This window comes from Fusarium phalaenopsidis (genome assembly GCF_050370095.1).
Source record: "Fusarium phalaenopsidis strain FUZ10S chromosome Unknown contig_32316, whole genome shotgun sequence".
Classification (NCBI taxonomy): Eukaryota; Fungi; Ascomycota; class Sordariomycetes; order Hypocreales; family Nectriaceae; genus Fusarium; species Fusarium phalaenopsidis.
The window spans coordinates 1063675-1083259 of NW_028145399.1; the positions used below are offsets into that span (position 1 = coordinate 1063675).

The 19585-nt window shown below is 55.0% G+C and overlaps 5 protein-coding genes across 5 annotated transcripts; 3 read left to right on the forward strand and 2 right to left on the reverse strand.

Moving 5' to 3' along the window:
- Positions 1-1262: 1262 nt before the first annotated feature.
- LRP88_11922 (acyl transferase domain-containing protein) lies at positions 1263-7636 on the forward strand (the record flags this gene model as incomplete). The annotated part of the gene is made up of 2 exons (XM_083248331.1): positions 1263-6459; positions 6516-7636. The coding sequence occupies 2 exons, from the start codon at positions 1263-1265 to the stop codon at positions 7634-7636; spliced, it is 6318 nt and encodes a 2105-aa protein (XP_083095761.1).
- Positions 7637-8302: 666 nt separating this feature from the next.
- On the forward strand, positions 8303-9749 carry LRP88_11923 (guanine deaminase; the record flags this gene model as incomplete). The annotated part of the gene is made up of 2 exons (XM_083248332.1): positions 8303-8546; positions 8599-9749. 2 exons carry the CDS (start codon positions 8303-8305, stop codon positions 9747-9749), a joined length of 1395 nt encoding a protein of 464 aa, XP_083095762.1.
- Positions 9750-10597: 848 nt separating this feature from the next.
- On the forward strand, positions 10598-11302 carry LRP88_11924 (uncharacterized protein; the record flags this gene model as incomplete). Its single annotated transcript, XM_083248333.1, has 3 exons — positions 10598-10762; positions 10855-11108; positions 11158-11302. The coding sequence occupies 3 exons, from the start codon at positions 10598-10600 to the stop codon at positions 11300-11302; spliced, it is 564 nt and encodes a 187-aa protein (XP_083095763.1).
- A 712-nt stretch (positions 11303-12014) lies between these two features.
- On the reverse strand, positions 12015-13291 carry LRP88_11925 (uncharacterized protein; the record flags this gene model as incomplete). The annotated part of the gene is made up of 2 exons (XM_083248334.1): positions 12015-12197; positions 12251-13291. The coding sequence occupies 2 exons, from the start codon at positions 13289-13291 to the stop codon at positions 12015-12017; spliced, it is 1224 nt and encodes a 407-aa protein (XP_083095764.1).
- Positions 13292-15270: 1979 nt separating this feature from the next.
- LRP88_11926 (transcription factor domain-containing protein) lies at positions 15271-18170 on the reverse strand (the record flags this gene model as incomplete). The annotated part of the gene is made up of 3 exons (XM_083248335.1): positions 15271-15414; positions 15467-17999; positions 18067-18170. 3 exons carry the CDS (start codon positions 18168-18170, stop codon positions 15271-15273), a joined length of 2781 nt encoding a protein of 926 aa, XP_083095765.1.
- Between the last annotated feature and the right edge of the window lie 1415 nt (positions 18171-19585).

The following is a 19585-nucleotide window of genomic DNA, read 5'->3' on the forward strand; positions in this document are numbered from 1 at the left end:
AGTATGTGCCCAGGCCATTGGTCTGCAAGGAGAATTTTGTTGTTCCGGGTGGACGAATCGACATCTCATCAAAAATTCTACCATCAGCCTTCCGTCCATCCGCCCGCTGCAGGCGTGGCTCAACAGCAGCCTCATGGGATCACCAAGCCGGCCGGACACGCCCCAGGCGGCGGCTCCAAAACGCTGTTCGAGCCCTCCAGAACAGCTCTAGATGATTCTTAGAGGGGCTCTGGAGGGGAGCGAACACCCCCGAAGTCTCCCGGTAGGGCGACTGAACGGCGTTGTTGACGGCGTTGTGGAACTGAACAGCATCTCATCTGGCGGGCATCAAGTACCAGTACCTGGACAATCTCAATGACCTCGAGGACACCTTCTCGTGGTTGGCCATGCTGAACCCAACCCTTGCCCAGCCATGGATGGTCCCTTGCCCCTCTGGGCAGGGAGTGCCATGCAGCAGGGGGTGTCTCACGTCGTGGGGCGCCGGCGGATCAAGCGAGCCGCCAATGCGGTGCATGCCAATGGCTCTCACGGTCTCACAACTGGCGGGCACATCCTCTTGTCGGTGGATGCCTTTCTTCTTCTCGACAATTGAGGTGTGCACTAAGATAGGCCGGGTTGTGGAGGGAGGCAGAGCTGCCCTCCATCCATTGTTGGTTAAAAAAAAGTGCTTGCTGGGATACGTACCCCTCCATATCCCCAACAGAACTGAAATTTTGGCCTGCTACTCGGTTCGCTGAGGCGGCCCCTCCACAGACTCCGTCCGGCAGCTTCAACCACGCCCTTGTTAGCCGGCTCCCGGTGCCACGTCCCCAAAGCTGGATTTTTCTCATCTGGACTTATACCTTGGTCGGACCAATCTTGCCCTCGAGCCATCTTAGACCTCTTCCTCCTCGAGATTGTCCATCTTCATCCTCATCCTCTATTCCCTTCTTCCTCCATCTCCTCGTCCCCTTTGCGCCTGGCTGGTGTTGTCTTGTCTCGTGCCGCGCCGCGCTCCACCGACTCTTAAGCTATTCTCTACTAATTTCCTCCCCCCTCCCACCTTCCAGGGGACCAGCCAGCTTCCGCGCAAAACCAGGACCGCCGGATTCTTCTCACCAGCGTCCTTGGGGAAAGCATCGGATCTTCATCTGGTGCTACGAGTTGAATTGATAGGTTTGTGTGCCATTGGCTCTTGTTGAAGCTCTTGATCGGCCAGATAAACTGACCGCTCGCTCTTGCCTCGCCGCTTGCAGATTTTCTTCGATACCCCTTCTCTCACCATGTACGGCACCGGAGCAGGCCCTCAGACGGGCATTTCCACTCCCAGATCCAGCTCTTCTCTCCGGCCGTTGACTCTCTCCCACGGCTCTCTCGAGACCTCTTTCCTCATCCCCACCAACCTTCACTTCCACGCCTCCCAGTTGAAAGACAAGTTCATCGCCAGCCTACCCGAAGCCACCGACGAGCTTGCCCAGGATGACGAGCCCTCATCCGTTCCCGACTTGGTCGCCAGATACCTCGGTCTCATCGCTCACGAGGTCGACGAGGGTGAGGATGATGAGCAGGGCTCTTACGAGGAGGTCCTGAAGCTCGTCCTCAACGAGTTTGAGCGCAACTTCCTCCGTGGCAATGAGGCCCACGCTGTTGCCGCCACTCTGCCCGGCATTGAGTCCAAGAAGCTCGACTTCATCCGAAGCTACTACACCGCTCGCTCTGTTATCAACCGACCGATCAAGCCCCATGCCTCAGCTCTTTTCCGGGCTGCTGAGGATGGCGATGCCGAGATTTACACCATCTTCGGTGGCCAGGGCAACATCGAGGAGTATTTCGAGGAGCTGCGGGAAATCTACAAGACCTACTCTAGCTTTGTGGGTGACTTGATCAGCTCCTCAGCTGAGCTCCTCCAGAACCTCTCCAAGAACCCCACCGCCGAGAAGTCGTTCCCCAAGGGTCTTGATGTCATGAACTGGCTTCACCACGCCGACTCTACTCCCGATGTCGACTACCTGATCTCGGCCCCCGTCAGCTTCCCTCTGATCGGTCTTGTCCAGCTCGCTCACTACGAGGTGACATGTAAGGTTCTCGGCGTGCACCCTGGTATGCTCCGTGACAGAATCACCGGTACCACTGGTCACTCCCAGGGTATTGTGATGGCTGCTGCTACCGCTGCCGCTGACTCTTGGGACTCTTGGCGCGAGATTGCCACCTCCGTCCTGACCATGCTCTTCTGGATCGGAACTCGCAGCCAGCAGGCTTTCCCCATCACCTCCATGACCCCCAACATGCTCCGGGAGTCATCAGAGCACGGCGAGGGCTCTCCCACTCCTATGCTTAGCATCCGCGATCTCTCCCAAACTGAGGTCCAGAAGCACATCGATGCTACCAACCAGTACCTTCCTGAGGACCGTCACATCAGCGTGTCCCTCATTAACAGCCCTCGCAACCTGGTTGTGACTGGTCCTCCTACCTCGCTGTACGGTCTCAACTCTCAGCTGCGCAAGGTCAAGGCTCCCACTGGTCTTGACCAGAACCGAATTCCTTACACCGAGCGAAAGGTCCGCTTCGTGAACCGATTCCTGCCCATCACGGCTCCCTTCCACAGCAAGTACCTCGCTGAGGCCACTGCTATGATTGATGAGGATCTGAAGGAGATCACCATCGATTCCAGCGATCTCGGTATTGCCGTCTTCGACACCAACACCGGTAACGATCTTCGTGAGCAGGTCAAGGGCAACATTGTTCCCGCCCTTGTTCGCCTCATCACTCGGGATCCCGTCAACTGGGAGAAGGCTACTGTCTTCCCTGATGCCACTCACATCCTGGACTTTGGTCCTGGTGGTATCTCTGGTCTCGGTGTCCTGACCAGCCGCAACAAGGAGGGTACTGGCGTCCGTGTCATCGTTGCTGGCACTGTCGACGGTGGGCTCAGCGAGATCGGCTACAAGCCTGAGATCTTCGACCGGGATGAGGAGAACGCCGTCAAGTATGCCATCGACTGGGTTAAGGAGTTCGGCCCCAAGCTCGTGACGACCAAGAGCGGACGCACATACCTTGACACCAAGATGAGTCGACTTCTCGGTCTCCCCCCGATCGTGGTTGCAGGCATGACTCCTGCTACTGTCCCGTGGGATTTCGTTGCTGCCACCATGAACGCTGGATACCACATCGAGCTTGCTGGTGGTGGTTACTTCATCGGCCCCATGATGACTGACGCCATCATGAAGATCGAGAAGGCTATTCCTGCTGGTCGCGGTATCTCTGTCAACCTGATCTACGTCAACCCCCGTGCTATGTCCTGGCAGATTCCCCTGATCGGCAAGCTCCGCTCTGAGGGTGTTCCTATTGAGGGTCTCACCATTGGTGCTGGTGTTCCTTCCATTGAGGTTGCTCAGGAGTACATTGAGACTCTTGGCCTCAAGCACATCAGCTTCAAGCCCGGCTCCATCGATGCCATCCAGGCCGTCATCAACATCGCCAAGGCCAACCCCCACTTCCCTGTCATCCTTCAGTGGACTGGTGGCCGTGGTGGTGGTCACCACTCCTTCGAGGATTTCCACCAGCCCATCCTTCAGATGTACGGCCGTATTCGACGACAGGAGAACCTCATCCTCGTTGCCGGTAGTGGTTTCGGTGGTGCCGATGACACCTACCCCTACCTTACTGGTCAGTGGGCCAAGAAGTACGGCTACCCTCCCATGCCCTTCGACGGTTGCTTGTTCGGTAGCCGCATGATGGTTGCCAAGGAAGCCCACACCAGCAAGGCTGCCAAGGAGGCCATTGTCGCTGCTCCTGGTCTTGAGGACGGTGAGTGGGAGCAGACCTACAAGGGACCTGCCGGTGGTGTCATCACCGTTCGCTCTGAGATGGGCGAGCCCATCCACAAGCTTGCCACTCGTGGTGTTCGCTTCTGGGCCGAGATGGACCAGAAGATCTTCAGCCTTCCCAAGGAGAAGCGTGTTCCTGAGCTCAAGAAGAACAAGGACTACATCATCAAGAAGCTCAACGATGACTGCCAGAAGGTCTGGTTCGGCCGCAACAAGGAGGGCAAGGCCGTCGACCTTGATGACATGACCTATGCCGAGGTTCTTCGACGTCTCATCGAGCTCCTCTATGTCAAGCACCAGTCTCGCTGGATTGACCGCTCGTACACTGTTCTTACTGGTGACTTCATTCACCGTCTGGAGGAACGTTTCACCACGTCTCCTGGACAGGCTTCTCTTCTCCAGAGCTACTCTGAGCTCAGCGACCCCTTCGCTGTGATTGACCGTGTCATCGCTGCCTACCCCGAGGCCGAGACCCAGATCATCAACGCCCAGGATGTCCAGCACTTCCTTATCATGTGTATGCGCCCCACCCAGAAGCCTGTCACCTTCATCCCTACCTTTGATGACAACTTCGAGTTCTACTTCAAGAAGGACTCCCTGTGGCAGTCTGAGGATCTCGACGCGGTTGTTGACCAGGACGTCGGCCGAACCTGCATTCTCCAGGGTCCCACTGCTGCCAAGTTCTCGACCGTCATTGACCAGCCTATCAAGGAGATCCTTGACAACATCCACGAGTCTCACATCGAGTTCCTGACCAGGGATCAGTACAGCAACAACAAGGCTTCCATCCCTTACACCGAGTACTTCGGCGGTAAGCTGGTTGACCCTGAGATCCCTCTGGACGTTGAGGGCTTGACTGTCAGCTACGACACCTACAAGAACACCTACCGCTTGTCGTCGTCTGCCGCTGCCACTCTGCCCGAGCTCGACTCCTGGCTGTCTCTCCTGGCTGGTGCTAACCGCAACTGGCGTCACGCCCTGCTCATGTCGGACGTCGTCGCTCAGGGCCAGAAGTTCCAGACCAACCCCATCCGACGCATCTTTGCTCCCTCCCGTGGTCTGTTTGTGGAGATTTCCTACCCCAACGATCCTGCCAAGACCACCATTGTGGTTCGCGAGCAGCCTCGTCACAACCAGTATGTTGATGTGATCGAGGTCAAGCTTGTCGGTGAGAACAAGATCCAGGTCAACATGATCAAGGAGACCACCGCTCTTGGCAAGCCTGCTGCCCTCCCTCTCCTTTTCACCTACCACCCTGAGGCTGGTTACTCGCCCATCCGTGAGGTCATGGAGGGCCGCAACGACCGCATCAAGGAGTTCTACTGGAAGGCGTGGTTCGGAGAGGAGGCTCTTGACCTTGACGCTGATGTTACTGCCAAGTTTGACGGTGGCAAGACTACCATCACCGGCGAGGCCATCAACGACTTTGTCCACGCTGTTGGCAACACCGGTGAGGCCTTCGTTGACCGACCCGGCAAGACTGTCAACGCTCCTATGGACTTTGCCATTGTCATTGGCTGGAAGGCTATCACCAAGCCCATCTTCCCTCGCACCATTGACGGCGATCTCCTGAAGCTTGTCCACCTGTCCAACCAGTTCCGCATGATCCCCGGTGCGGAGCCTCTCAAGAAGGGTGATGAGGTCACCACCACTGCCCAGATCAACGCCGTCATCAACCAGGATGCTGGTAAGATGGTTGAGGTTTGTGGCACTCTCGTCCGAGACGGCGAGCCTGTCATGGAGGTTACCTCTCAGTTCCTGTACCGCGGTACTTACACCGACTACGAGAACACCTTCCAGCGCAAGGTTGAGACTCCTATCCAGGTGCACCTTGCTACCACCAAGGATGTTGCTGTCCTCCGCTCCAAGCAGTGGTTCTCCCTCGATGAGCTTCCTCGTGACATTGAGCTCCTCGGCCAGACCCTGACCTTCCGACTCCAGAGCCTGGTTCGTTTCAAGAACAAGAACGTCTTCAGTAGCATCGAGACCCGCGGTCAGGTCCTGCTCGAGCTTCCCACTAAGGAGGTGATCCAGGTTGCCAGCGTTGACTACGAGACCGGCGAGTCTCATGGCAACCCTGTCATTGACTACCTCGAGCGAAATGGCAAGACCATTGACCAGCCCATCAACTTTGAGAACCCCATCCCTCTCAGCGGCAGGACTCCTCTGGCTCTTCGAGCCCCCGCCTCCAACGAGAACTACGCTCGTGTCTCTGGCGACTACAACCCCATCCACGTCTCTCGTGTCTTCTCCAGCTACGCCAGCCTGCCCGGTACCATCACCCACGGCATGTACTCTAGCGCTGCTGTGCGAAGTCTCGTCGAGACCTGGGCCGCTGAGAACAACATTGGCCGCGTTCGCAGCTTCCATGCCTCCCTGGTTGGCATGGTCCTGCCCAACGACGATCTTGAGGTCAAGCTCCAGCACACCGGCATGGTTTCTGGTCGCAAGATCATCAAGGTCGAGGTCCGCAACAAGGAGACCGAGGACAAGGTTCTCGAGGGTGAGGCCGAGGTTGAGCAGCCCGTCACCGCCTATGTCTTTACTGGACAGGGCTCTCAGGAGCAGGGTATGGGTATGGAGCTGTACGCCAGCAGTCCCGTTGCCAAGGACGTCTGGGACCGCGCCGACAAGTACCTCTTGGATAACTATGGTAAGTTGAAATCCCATTCGCGTATTGTGAAACGCATATACTGACTCGATCGCTAGGTTTCTCTATCACCAACATTGTGAAGAACAATCCCAAGGAGCTTACCATCCACTTCGGTGGTCCCCGTGGTAAGGCTATCCGCCAGAACTATATTGCCATGACTTTCGAGACTGTGGCTGCGGACGGTAGCATCAAGTCGGAGAAGATCTTCAAGGACATTGACGAGACCACCACCTCGTACACCTACCGCTCTCCTACTGGTCTGCTCTCTGCCACTCAGTTCACGCAGCCCGCCCTTACCTTGATGGAGAAGGCCAGCTTCGAGGACATGAAGTCCAAGGGCCTAGTTCCCAACAACAGCACTTTTGCTGGTCACTCGCTCGGTGAATACTCGGCCCTTGCTGCCCTGGCCGAGGTCATGCCTATTGAGAGTCTGGTTTCGGTTGTGTTCTACCGTGGTCTCACCATGCAGGTGGCCGTGGAGCGTGACGCTGCCGGACGGTCCAACTACTCGATGTGCGCCGTTAACCCCAGCCGCATCAGCAAGACGTTCAACGAGGCTGCTCTGCAGTTTGTGGTGGACAACATTGCCGAGGAGACTGGCTGGCTCCTGGAGATTGTCAACTACAACATTGCCAACATGCAGTACGTGTGCGCTGGTGACCTGCGGGCTCTTGACACGCTTGCGGGCGTGACCAACTTCCTCAAGGTGCAGAAGATCGACATTGAAGAGATGAAGAACAACATTGAGGAGGCCAAGGGTCACCTCCGCGAGATCATTCGCGGCTCTGCCGAGAAGACTCTGGCCAAGCCTCGTCCTCTGGAGCTTGAGCGTGGATTCGCCACGATCCCTCTCCGCGGTATCGACGTGCCTTTCCACTCTACCTTCCTCCGATCGGGCGTCAAGCCCTTCCGATCCTTCCTGCTCAAGAAGATCAACAAGACATCGATTGATCCCTCCAAGCTGGTCGGAAAGTACATTCCCAACGTGACGGCCAAGCCGTTTGCGCTGACCAAGGAGTACTTTGAGGATGTGTACAAGCTGACCAACTCTCCCAAGATTGGTGCTGTCCTGGCCAACTGGGACAAGTACATTCAGGATGAGGCGGCCACCAACGGTGTTGATGGTAGCGACAGCAGCTCAGGCGGCGACTACGAGGGCCCCGGCGCTGCTGCTTAGATGGATGGATGAATAGAGGATAGACGACTGAAGAGGACAGTCATGGATGATTATGAAGAAGGTTTTACAGGTTCCCGATGGACGGGACCGGTTTACTACTACACGAAGGAACTATATCACGATGTATCGTATTACTTAGAGAGGCGTTTGCTTTTACTGCGCAGTTAGACTCTATTATGTTTAGTGTTGTGTAATTTCTCACCACACGGGAGTGGCAGCGCAGCGTGACCAAGTGACAGGAGTGAAGGTGTTTGCTTGAGATGAGGCATCGATTGGTGGCGGCCCGTGGGTCGGCTGCCGGCGACGGCCGGTGAACGGGGAGATAGCAAACGAGGTGGAGGTGGCCTATCAGAGGGGGAGTTAGGCCTACTCCGAGCTCCGAGGTACACGAGTTGACATGGTTGGCCGCTAACTCGTTTACATGTAGTGTAGGCGTTTGGTAGACAGAGGGAGATAGGGGGACGAGTTTGTCTATAATAACTACAGAGGACTCAAGACGAGCTAGAATTTTTGCTCTTTCCTCTCTTCTTCGCAATTGATGAAGTCCGATCTCGGCATTACATCATCCTCATCACCCTCATTTTCGCTCTTGGCACGTGAATCAATCAGGCAAAGCGTCACAACTTGAACCGAGGAAGCACACACAACAACAGCAGCAGCCCCGAGATGACGGGCTTGAGGAAGCAGGTCTTTGCCGGCACCTTCATATCCAGCAAGAGCCCGCAGGAGCTCAACTATCTGCACAATGCCCTCATCTGCGTCGACGGCGAGGGCAGGATCGCCAGGGTTGATAAGGAGCCTGGCAGTGTGAGCAAGCTGGAGAAGACGCTCCAGACGCTTGGATGGGCTGCGAGCGAGGTGGACATTCATGTGGCACAGCCGGGACAGTTCTTTTTCCCCGGCTTCATCGGTGAGTTTTGCATAATGGACTGTGGGAATGCGCTTGCTGACGATAGCTCTAGACTCTCACGTTCATGCGCCCCAGTATCCCAACGTGGGCATCTTTGGCAAAACGACGCTCATGGAGTGGCTTGAAAAGTACACCTTTCCCATGGAGTCGAGCCTCAAGGATCTGGACAAGGCGCGCAGGGTGTATACCGCATGCGTGAGACGGACGCTGTCCCATGGAACAACGACAGCAGCCTACTATGCGACCATCGATGTGGCCGCCACGAACCTCCTTGCCGACATCTGTTTCGATATTGGACAGCGCGCCTTTGTGGGGCGTGTCTGCATGGACAATTCGACCACCTGCCCTTCTTACTACCGCGATGAGACAGCTCAGGAGTCATTGGAGAGGACGCGGGAGACGATCCAGCATGTCCAAGACATTGACCCAGATTTCAAGCTCATCTGCCCCATCCTGACACCCCGCTTTGCGCCCTCGTGTTCCAGCGAGGCCATGAGAGGTTTGGCAGATATTCAGAGGGAGATGGACCTGCCAGTGCAGACGCACATATCAGAGAACGAAGGAGAGATTGCGCTGGTGGCTAAGCAGTTTCCTGAGTCTGGCTCTTATGCAGAGGTTTACGATAATCATGGCCTTTTGACGCGGAGGACGATCCTGGCGCATGCGGTGCATCTGAGCGAGGAGGAGGCGGCACTCGTGGCCAGGCGGGGGAGCAAGGTGTCTCACTGCCCATGCAGCAACAGCTCCCTCACGAGCGGAGCGGCGAGGGTACGGTGGATGTGGGATCGGGGCATCACGGTCGGCCTCGGCACCGACATGAGCGGAGGTTACAGCCCTTCGGTGCTCGAGGCGGCACGGCAGGCGGCTCTGGTAAGCCGTCACGTAGCCATGGGTGTGGCAGCCGGAGCGGAGCGGGAGCGGAGCAAGCTGACGGCGGAGGAGGTGCTGTACCTGGGGACGCGGGGCGGCGCCGAGGTAGTGGGCCTGGGGGACCGCGTGGGCGGGTTCGAGGAGGGCATGGAGTGGGACGCGCAGCTGATCGGTCTGGGACAGGTGGACGAGGAGGGCATGGGACAAGACGGCAACGTCGACGTGTTTGGGTGGGAGACGTGGGAGGAGAGGATGGCCAAGTGGCTGTTTAACGGGGATGATCGGAATGTGAAGAAGGTGTGGGTGAGGGGGAGACTTGTTCACGAGCGGTGAACTTCTTCTCTCTCTCACAGCCAAGGAACAAGAGGCTATTTCGGCATATCTGCCAAGAGAAAGGGAAGGGTGGCCTCAAGACGGGCGGCCTCCAGCTGATAGAGAGAGATGAAAGTCGTATCTGCCTGTGGCTTAAGCCCAACAAATGTCCACCGCGTTTCACCTAATCTCGCATTCCAAGAGTAGTTTTTCGTTCTGTAGAGGGTGCGCCACAAGAAAAGAAACAAAAACCGCTTTAACCCCTGCATATCTGCCGTGGGATGTTTCAACCCAACGGGGATCATCTCATGCAAGACCAAGACCCGGCCAAACATGTTGCCGTCTGACGTTTGACTGGTGCTGCAGCCGCCGCCAAGGGCGTTGATCCATCATTAAGCACAAAAGATAAAAAAACACTTTTTCATGGCAGTGGCTTAGATACAAGTCTAATATCAAGCTTGGAACTTGGAGCTTTATCTTTAGCTCCTAGCTAAATAGACCACAAGACACATTTCTGCCAGCAGACAAGGCAGATTTTTCCAACTCGCATCGTCTTTCAGCTGAATGCGTCTACTAGGCGATAAACTGAATAGACTGGGACTCATGATGCTTCAGAACCTTGGCATGGCCTGCAAGACTCCAATGACAGCCCCTGTCAAGTGCGGATCCCTGCCACGGCAGAGACAACTTCCCTTCAGCCCTGCGCTCTTGGCGCCGTGCTGCAACGGCCCTTGGGCGTCTATTGCTGCATCGTCAGTGGGAGCATAAGAAGAGGGGGAGTCCCCCTCTCCCCATGAAGTAGTAGAGAGTAGCAATTCAGAACACCATCTTTGTCTCCTCCCAAGTAAACCACCAACCAACACATCGCCATGTCGGGCACTACCACTTCTACCCACGGCCTCACGGTCACCGGCGTCCCCAAGATGCCCTTCTGGCTCACCATCCTCCGCATCGTAGCCCTCGTTCTCTCCCTCGGCGTCCTCATCGCAGCCGCCTACCATCTCTCCCTCCTCGGCGGTTGGAGCCAGTACTACGTCGGCTCCAACCCAGCCGGCTTCCTCATCTTTGACGCAAGTCACACGCACATCCTTTCTCTCTATGATAATATCTCTAACATTCTTATTAGTCCATCTTCACATTCCTTATCCTCGGAGGCATGTTGGCTGCAGAGTTCTTTGCGCCTCACATGTACCTCCGCCTCCTCTTTGTCGGCGCCCTCATTCTTGACGCCATCTTTTGGCTGTCTGCCTGGGCTTGGGCCGCTTCTTGGACTTCGAATTACTACTCCATCTACAACGCTGCTGGCTTTGGTCTGTACGCGGAGCTGAAGGCCTGGGGTGCTTCTATGCTTGCCGGCTCTGTTCTGGGCGCTTTCACTTGGTGAGCTTCTTTGTGTCTTTTCTCGTGAAAGGAAACTAACCGTCAAAAGGGTCGTCATCATCGTCATCATCGTCTTCTTCGTCAAGGCTTGCATGGACTCTCCTCAAGACTCTTCCTTCTCTCCCAGGGCCCCATCCGACCCCGAGATGGGCCCTCCCAAGCAAGAGGGCGTTTCCCAGCCCCAGTATGCCTAGTTGAATAGGCCAAGCTGCTTGAAGACACATCAATTGACTACGCAAAGGAGGTGAAGGCGAAAGGAATACTGTGATACCCTGGGTCTATGACCCCTGTGATGGCTTTGGCAGGGCTTGGTTGGTGATGGAGTGTAATGGTGAAGGACAGTTCTGCTTTTCAACGTGTTTGATTTGCCTGTAGAGGCCTTGATTCTAGATACCTTACATGAGTTTATACAATGCGATTTTCCCGTACGCCTCTGCTATCTGCCCTGATGGAAACGAAAAAAAGGAACCTGAGAGACGGGGAAAATGACCAGAAAGACGAAGAAAGAAAAAGAAGAAACAAAGCCCAGAGAAGCAAAGAGACAAGTCCAAGACCTCGATCACCTCTAGTGAAAAAGAAACCGGTGACCAAACTAAGCCCCGAAAATCCCACCCATTCTATAAACCATTTGGCTTGACGGTGTGCTGCTCCTGTTGTCTTGCCCATGGTTGTCTAGTATAGGCGGTGAAAGCTGTGCCGTGATGCATGAGTGAACCAGAAAGGACGAGGCCAAGCACCAGCAGACAAGGAAAATCTCCATTCTCCGTGCTTGTTCAATGATCAACCAGAAAAAGACAGAGCAACTCTTCGTCTCCATAGCCAACAGGATCATGTTCAAATGGGGTTGTTAGTAAAGGTGTTGCTCCAATCATCAGCCATCGAGGACATGTCCTCAGCAGACGCATTCTAAGCGGCTGCAGCAACTTGTCCAGGCTGCTGGTTGAACTGCTGCTGGAAAGGCTCCATCACTGACTGCTGAGCCATGGCGTTCTGCGCGGCCTGGAGCGCCGCGGCATCATTTGCTTCCAGCTCAGCCCTGAGCCGGGCGACCTCCTTTGCCTTGGCCTCCTTGTCCTTTTGGACATGCTTCTGTGATTTATACTTAGCACGAGATACTTAAAGGTGGAATATGTTCAACTTACGTTGCTCTTGGCAGTGCGGGTGGACTGCCTCTGCGACTTGCTCTTCGCAGAGTCCTCGGACCTCTTTGCGTCCCCCTCGCTTACTCGCTGTTCGACAACAGACAAGATGGCCTTCTTCAACTCATCGGGAAGCTTCTTGAACTCGTTGGGTTCAGCCCCAAGGGTGATGGCGCGGAGCTTCCACCAGTTGAGCTCTGCCTCACGGTCGTTCAAGAGGACTCGGCTCTGGAAGATGACCTCGTTACGACGGTCTCGCGTCGCCTTGGCCGCAAGGTTGTTTCGCTCCTTGTCAAGCATCTTGCCTTTCTCCAAAATCTGCTTGTTCTTGGCTCGAAGAATCTCGGCCAGCCGAGGATTGTCCTCGGGGATCTCGTAGGGAGCCTCGGGCAGAGGCTTGGCTGCCATCTCCTTTAGCTCAGATGGAGGGAGAACGGGAGGGTTGGCCTCCTGATGAGCAAGCTCAAAGTCGATAGAGGCGATGATCTTGTCATAGTCTGCCTCGGAATCCACGTTTGGGATGGTCAAGCCGGCCTTCTCGAAGGGGTAGCCAGCGATCTTTCGGCCAGACCAATCGGGCTGGCGCTTCTTGGGGCGAGCATCAGGAGTGACGTTACCACTGGTAGTCAGACCAGAGAGAATCGGCTCAAATTGCGAGAACTGGGGGTCAACAACGACGTTGTCGCCGGAGTGAACTGGCTCACATTGCGTGAGGCGAGGATTAAGAGTGAGGGTTTCGCCCATCTGCTCACCCGAAGGACCTGACTCGCGTTGCGTAAGACGAGGATCCATAGTTTGGTTGTCGCCCAACATCGGGATACCAGAGTTGACAGGACCCTGAGCGTTGAAGTTGAAGTAGCCGGGAAGAGCGAGGTTGAGCTGCGCAGTCGTAGTAGGCTTGGGGACGTAACGCTTCTTGTTGGGAGGCATCGCAACGCTTCCTTCAGCGTCGTCCGCTCGTTTGTAGTTCACCCACTGGTACTTATGCTGCTGACCGGCATTGCTCTGGTCGTAGGACCGCCTGCCCTTGGGCAGCGAGTTCATGGTGGCGGAAGTGCAAAGATGCGACAAGAGTGAATGAAAGAGACGACCACGATAGTTAGAAGAAGGCAGTAGACGACGGGAAGAGTGTAGAAGTGTATGGAGAGCGACAGAAGGAAATGAAGTTAGGAATCAGGATGGTGAATGTCGAGTCGCTGTGGTGACGATGCCACCCAGCGATCGCGAAGGAAGAGAAAATAAATACGCGCCTGTGATGAATGGATGCAGCAGCGTGTATAGGAATCAAGATACCTTTTCAGATAGAAACCAACGAGTTCCAAGATGAAGGTTTGTAGAAGAAAAAGTGTGCAGGTGGTGGTGATGTTTGGAGGAGGAGAGAGAGTGGAGGGTGGAGGATGATGCAGAGGAGAAGAAGAAGAGAGGCGAAGCTCGTGCAGCGCAGCCCAAGAAATAGCAATAGCTAACAATGGTGCCGCGCATCCCCACCCGCGAGGTGAATGCTCAAAAACAAAAACGACAATAGCTAGTCTCCTTCAGTAAACAAACCCCTAGACTGGCAGCCGGTCTACACTGCCAGACGGGGAGCCTCCCCCTATCTGCACTGCAGGTGAATCACTAAATGCCCTGATCAGGCCTCTCGCACATGACCCCAAACTGCAGTTCATGAGCGTCTAAACCTACACTTCCTCGTTCTTGACTCCCTTCGTCATCAACTATCAAGGTACGTCCCCCGAGTTGAATGACCAATAGGCTGTCAAGCGAAGGGGTGCACAAGGGACATAGGTATGACTCTCCGACACTCATGCGCAACCTGTTTCTCTCAAGGCTCGACTGATGCAGACAGTGCTTTTTGTTTTTTCCCTTTTACAAGTCACACGAAAACGTGATGCTGTTGACATTCCCCCCTGGCTGACAGTTCGTCAGTCGTCACGCGGCCACTTGCGGAAAACATCACCGCCAACCCCAAGCTCGCTCGTCATAACCTCTCCACGCCCTGTTAAGTATCCTTCTCTTTTCCTTTGCTAACTTCTAGATCTCGTCGTCATCAGCTCGGGTGTTCGATATCGTCGAGGTGGCCTCCTCTGTTCGTCGCGTCGCTATCCGTGATTCAAGTTGGCATTCTTCATCGGTTGACGCGAGCATCAACTCACAGATCAGCACGAATGAAGTCCTGCATCGCACATCGCAGTCACTCTAAATTATTGTGTCCTAGCCATCAACTAACCAAGCTATGGGGTCTCTCCGGGGGTGGAAAGGGACTGGCGGGGGTAGGATTTATCCTTGTGTGTAGCCTGAGGGTGCGGACTCCTTCATCTAGGTGCCATTCGTGCGGCTCTGCTTTGGTTTCAAACGCCGCGAATCATACCTACCGCCTTCTTTGAGGGCGACAATGCATCTTGACGGTGACTCCCTGGCGCGAATCTATAGCATCAAGGTAGACGTTGCCACCACCAGCAACGCGGCTCATATTCACCTTTCCCCGACTGACTCTGAGAAGCATCAACAACAAAGACTTGGGATCACCAGCAAGAAGAGTATTTCGCCCTCGAACAAGAGTGCGAGAACATGCCGTCATCCTACCACTCACACAATGGCCCCTTGTTCAGTCGATGTGGAACAAGACAACACAATACATTCAACTCTGCCTTTCTTTCAAGCAGTCCGCTAACCACCCTGAATTGTTTCCAGAAAACCAATACCCGCGACCGCTTCGCTGATTTGTCGACTCAAATAACCCTCCAACCTTAAACAACGCCCAAGAACCCAATCCCACCAAGCCTCGCTCACCAAGACCGAGATCAATACATCCCCAAGTAAATCCCACCGATAAACAACCAAGTTCCTGCGCCGGCCTCTTTGTTTTTTCACCACAAAGTTGCTCTTCGCTTTCCTGGTATCTTTTCAAAAAACAGTCATGCCGCCCACCGTTTCCGCCCTCTACTACAACCATTAAGGCCGCTGACCCTATTCCAATCCCAACATCCCGATACGCCAGGAACATTACTCGACCAGAGCCCTGCTCACAAGGCCAAGCCTGTTCCGTCCTTCGTCCACCGATATAATGCCAGAAGCTCCCTTCTCCGTTGTTGCTGCTCTCCTAGATCTTCAGGTACACGACCCCTGACCTGGGCGAGGGCACTGCGCATCACTTTGCTGAATTTTCGCTGCAGACTTGTTAGTTTCCCTTCCCGATACAGTCTTGTCCACATTACTCACCTGATACTCTGTGCTCAGAGTCACAACACATGCCTCGTGAGCCCGCACGATGGTCTCGCACGCCTTAGCAACGCTGGGTGATGCTTCCGACTGCAGCTTATCCGCAATAAGAAGCAACAAGAACGATCCCTGAAGGAGATAAATACCAAAGAAGAAGGGCATAAACTCCAGTCCAGGGTCGAACTCGAGGATCTGGTTGATGGCTTCGGCCGCCGCTACCGCATGGCTCGTTGCCGTGATGAACCCTTGTGACGAAATCCAGAGGTCGTCGTCATCAAGCAAGTTGATCGGATCCCACTTCCCGGCCAAGAGAATGTGCAGCACATGCATGACATGTGTACCGTATGCCATGACAATCCGGGTCTGAATGTTGCCCTCCGTGAGTCGACCTGACCCACTGGAATGCACCGAGTGAACTGATGGTGTCGTGATTTCAGGAACTCCAGAGAGCTCGTTATTCTCGCCGTGCTGCCCGTCGACCTTGTCATCTCCGGAGCGCGGCAAATGCTTAAGCTCAAAGGCCTGCAAGCTCTGCTCATATATCTCCAAATGTCGAGTGATTTCTGCCGTCTGGGCATCCCATTCGTGCCCTGGACGGAAAGCCATGCCAAATCGCGGATGGTTCTTTGCGTGGTGCAGATCCACGACTTCGCCCAGAATTGTCATCAGGGGGAGAAAGTATCCAAAGATACTATGACCTCGACACTCATACTGGGGCCCGCATATTTGCGACGAATCCGAGACGTATCCTTCGGGCCCAGTGTTGAGTAGGCTGGGATCCGTGTTGGAGCTGGAAAGGCTGCTAAAATCCCCATTCTGCCATGCCTTGTCATCCATGGGCTGCAGCAAACCCTGGCATTCAATATCCAGGAGAAACAGGGGGCGGTTGTAACACAGCGCCAAGTGCCTGTCGACGATATAGAGGAGCCACCATATCCGGCGCCGCTCCTCACGTTCCTCCTCTGTTACGTATCCGCCACTGTTGCCATCCTGATCGTCCCCAGTCTCAGTGTCCATGGCACTCGTTTCTTGGCTTGTGGGTGATGGACCGACCGGCAACTCGCGTCCCAGCTTCAGCTCTCGCGCGAGGCCCCAAGCAGCAGTCCACCATCTCATACTAGCGCCCTTGTACTCACTCGCCGAGACAACAACTGCCAGGTGAATGTAGGTGATCACATCGTCCAGGCTTCCCGCGGCACCGAATGGCCCCGACTCGCCCGTCAGAGCATCCAGGCTAATGGACCCAGGCATGGCTACACCCAATCCACCAAGCGCAACTCCGTCAGCCACTGGGCTTGGAGCATCTCCTGAGGTTGTATGAATAAGTGGCCGAAGAAGATAAACTGTTAGCTCGAGGAGCTTCTGGCACGTTTTAGCACGAGCTGAAGGTGTGCTGGCCAGGAAAGGGGCATCGCTCGTTTGCGCTGCAACCCACAGCATGCTCGCCAGAAGGGCCGGCTGGCAATGTCTCGGTTTTGTGGGATGGAGGAAGTATTTCTTTCGAAGGACAAATCCTAAGACATAGGGCGACATCGGATGCATCTGAGCTGATGACGAAGACGCGAAATAAAGATCGACGAGATCGCAGGCAAGAGAGATTGGTAGAATGTTGTTGAGGTGAGGGATCAAAGGTTCGAGAACGGGATATCGCAGTTTCGAGTTGCCAAAGCTCGCTTGGGGGACTTGAGATTGGTATTGGCCTGGTGGCGAAGCCATCGAGATCCCCCAGCCAGGGGATGCTCCTTTACCCATTGAGTACCCAAGTGGACTATTTCCCATTCGAAAGGTCGTGTTGTTGCCGAAGTTCGGTGGGCTCTGGGCTTGCATCGAATATGGAAACTCAGAATAACCCGACATACTGTTTCGGCCACCAGGGCCATATGGTTGGCCATTGAGCTCCAGACCTTGGGTATCGTAGTTGTGCGCCATATTACCAAATCCGTTCAGATCCAGGCCTCCGTGGTTCTCCATTTGCTCGCTGTCCAGGGCCGGAGGGCGTCCAAGCTGAGGCTGTTCATTCATGCCACCGAGGTTCTCAAGACCTTCCAGACCCTGGGTATGTCGCATAACATCGTCGCTTTGGTCCTTGCTCGATTTACTGCTTGTGCTCGGTTGTCGTTCGCCAGAGTGGGGGATGTTGGAAGTCTCGAGTCCTTTGTTGGAGGATTGGTTGTTCTCACCCGCGATTTCCTCCGAGTTTTGGCCTTTTCCGGCTGCCGCAGCCTGAGCAGCAGCTTGCTGGGCTAATTCTTTTCGGGAGGCCTTTCCTCTCTTCTTCCTCTCGCGGATGTATTCGCACCCCAGACCGAACTCTACTGAAGTCAGAAACGCTTCCCAACATTCGACTTCAGGACCTACCAATGCAGTGTGCGCAGGGGTGCTGGCCATCGCATTTTGTCCGAAGCTGGTTGCACTGATCACAGGCTCGGCTAATCCTCCTACGAATGCCTGACGCTCCAGATCCACGAGCAGTAGTTCCGTAAGGATGTTGTCGATTCTTCGTCTGAGGGCCTGCCCTCGCCAGATGAGGGTTCTGGATGGATACTGGCTGCGAAAGCGGTTGAATTGGATATTGGTGGTTCTGCCCGAGTGTCTCTAACCCATTGCCTTGGATCTGAGTCTGTTGAACATTGCCATCTGGTGAGATGTTTGAAGAGGCAATGTTCTGGTAGGGAGAAAAGCGTTGAAGAGGGTTGGACAACATCTTGCCATGCGCGTGTTATCACGTCTTCTGCAAGATGGTGAATGAAGCTTTCGCTGCGGTTGGACCAAGGTCTTGGTGGCTTGGATCAAGGGTGGAACGAGTTATCCCCCTCCCCTACCGATGGCAGGAGCAGATTCTTTGATAAACATGGTCAGTTTGCCTCTGTAAGCAGATCCCAAAGCTCTGCGGGGAAGTGATGAAGCAGACAGGGGCTTGAGTCTGATGACGGTTGCATGGGAAGAGTCGAGGTATCAAAATAGTACAAGATCAACCATGTTGATGGCCGGGGTAGACCTCGGCAAGCGGGGACCATAGAGTGATTGACAAGACATCTGACAGTCCCTTGGCGTAAAGACGGCGGTAGTGTCGTTGTACGTGGAGGCGATCATAGTCTCCTTGAAAGAGGCAAGTTGATGAAGAGGGTACGCGGGGTGGAGGAACGACTGATACGCGACGCGACTAAAGAGAAAGAGAAATAGATAGACTTACCCTGACCGGCAAAAGGGTTCCAGCTGCCCTAGAAGGCACTGGAGAAGCTGACTGTAACCAGATAGTTTGGGCTTTCGCGTAACTTGCTGAGTGCGCTTTCAATTCCAAGCTGCGGTGCACCCAAGAGCGTTTCAGGCAATGATGACCCTCGTCGTTTGCTGTAGCTCAAGTGGCGAACCTGGGTTATGGCTGGGAGTCGTGAAGAGGGTCCTATAGCTGAGTTGTCCAGTCTGATACTTATTGATAGAATGTCAGGCCAGGCCAGGTCGGATCAGAAGACTGTGGTGGTGGATCTCCGAGGGACTCCTGAGGGCCGAGTCTCTCAAGGTCGATATGGCGATTTCGATGGAACCAGCTGGATGGAAAGGCGAGAAGACAGTCTGGATGACTCTGTCTCAACTGTCAATGTCAATGGTTCCTTGGAATTAGTCGGTGGCAGGAGGAGGGAGGAGAGATGGGCGTCTTTTTTTCTGGAGAAACCCCAACGGCGGCTCGTGACCGAAATGTCGGGCGTGGCCAGGACTAGGCCTGTAGGGGACGGGGAGGAGTGTATTTGCTAACCCAGAGTGACCAGGCAGCTGCCGAATGCCAAATGGGTCGCTTATTACTCCGTACGGAGTAGTGAGGACCTAGCTCGCAAGCCTGGGAGCGAGGTCCCGCCGAGGGTGGGTTGATGGGCAGATGTGGAGTATGGTCAGAGGTGGAGGATTTTGAGCATGGGTACCACTCACACCTCGAGGGCGTTGTCGGTTCTTGTTCCGAAGAGAATGACACTTGGACTGGGATCTCGTTCGAGGAATCTTCTCCTTTATGCGGGCCAAGGCGAACCGCGGATGTCAGGAGTTGGGTTGTCAGACGAATTGAAGCTGGAGAAGCCGTGACGATAGCCGTCGGGAGGACCATGTGGTGGCATCCATCTCAGGGAT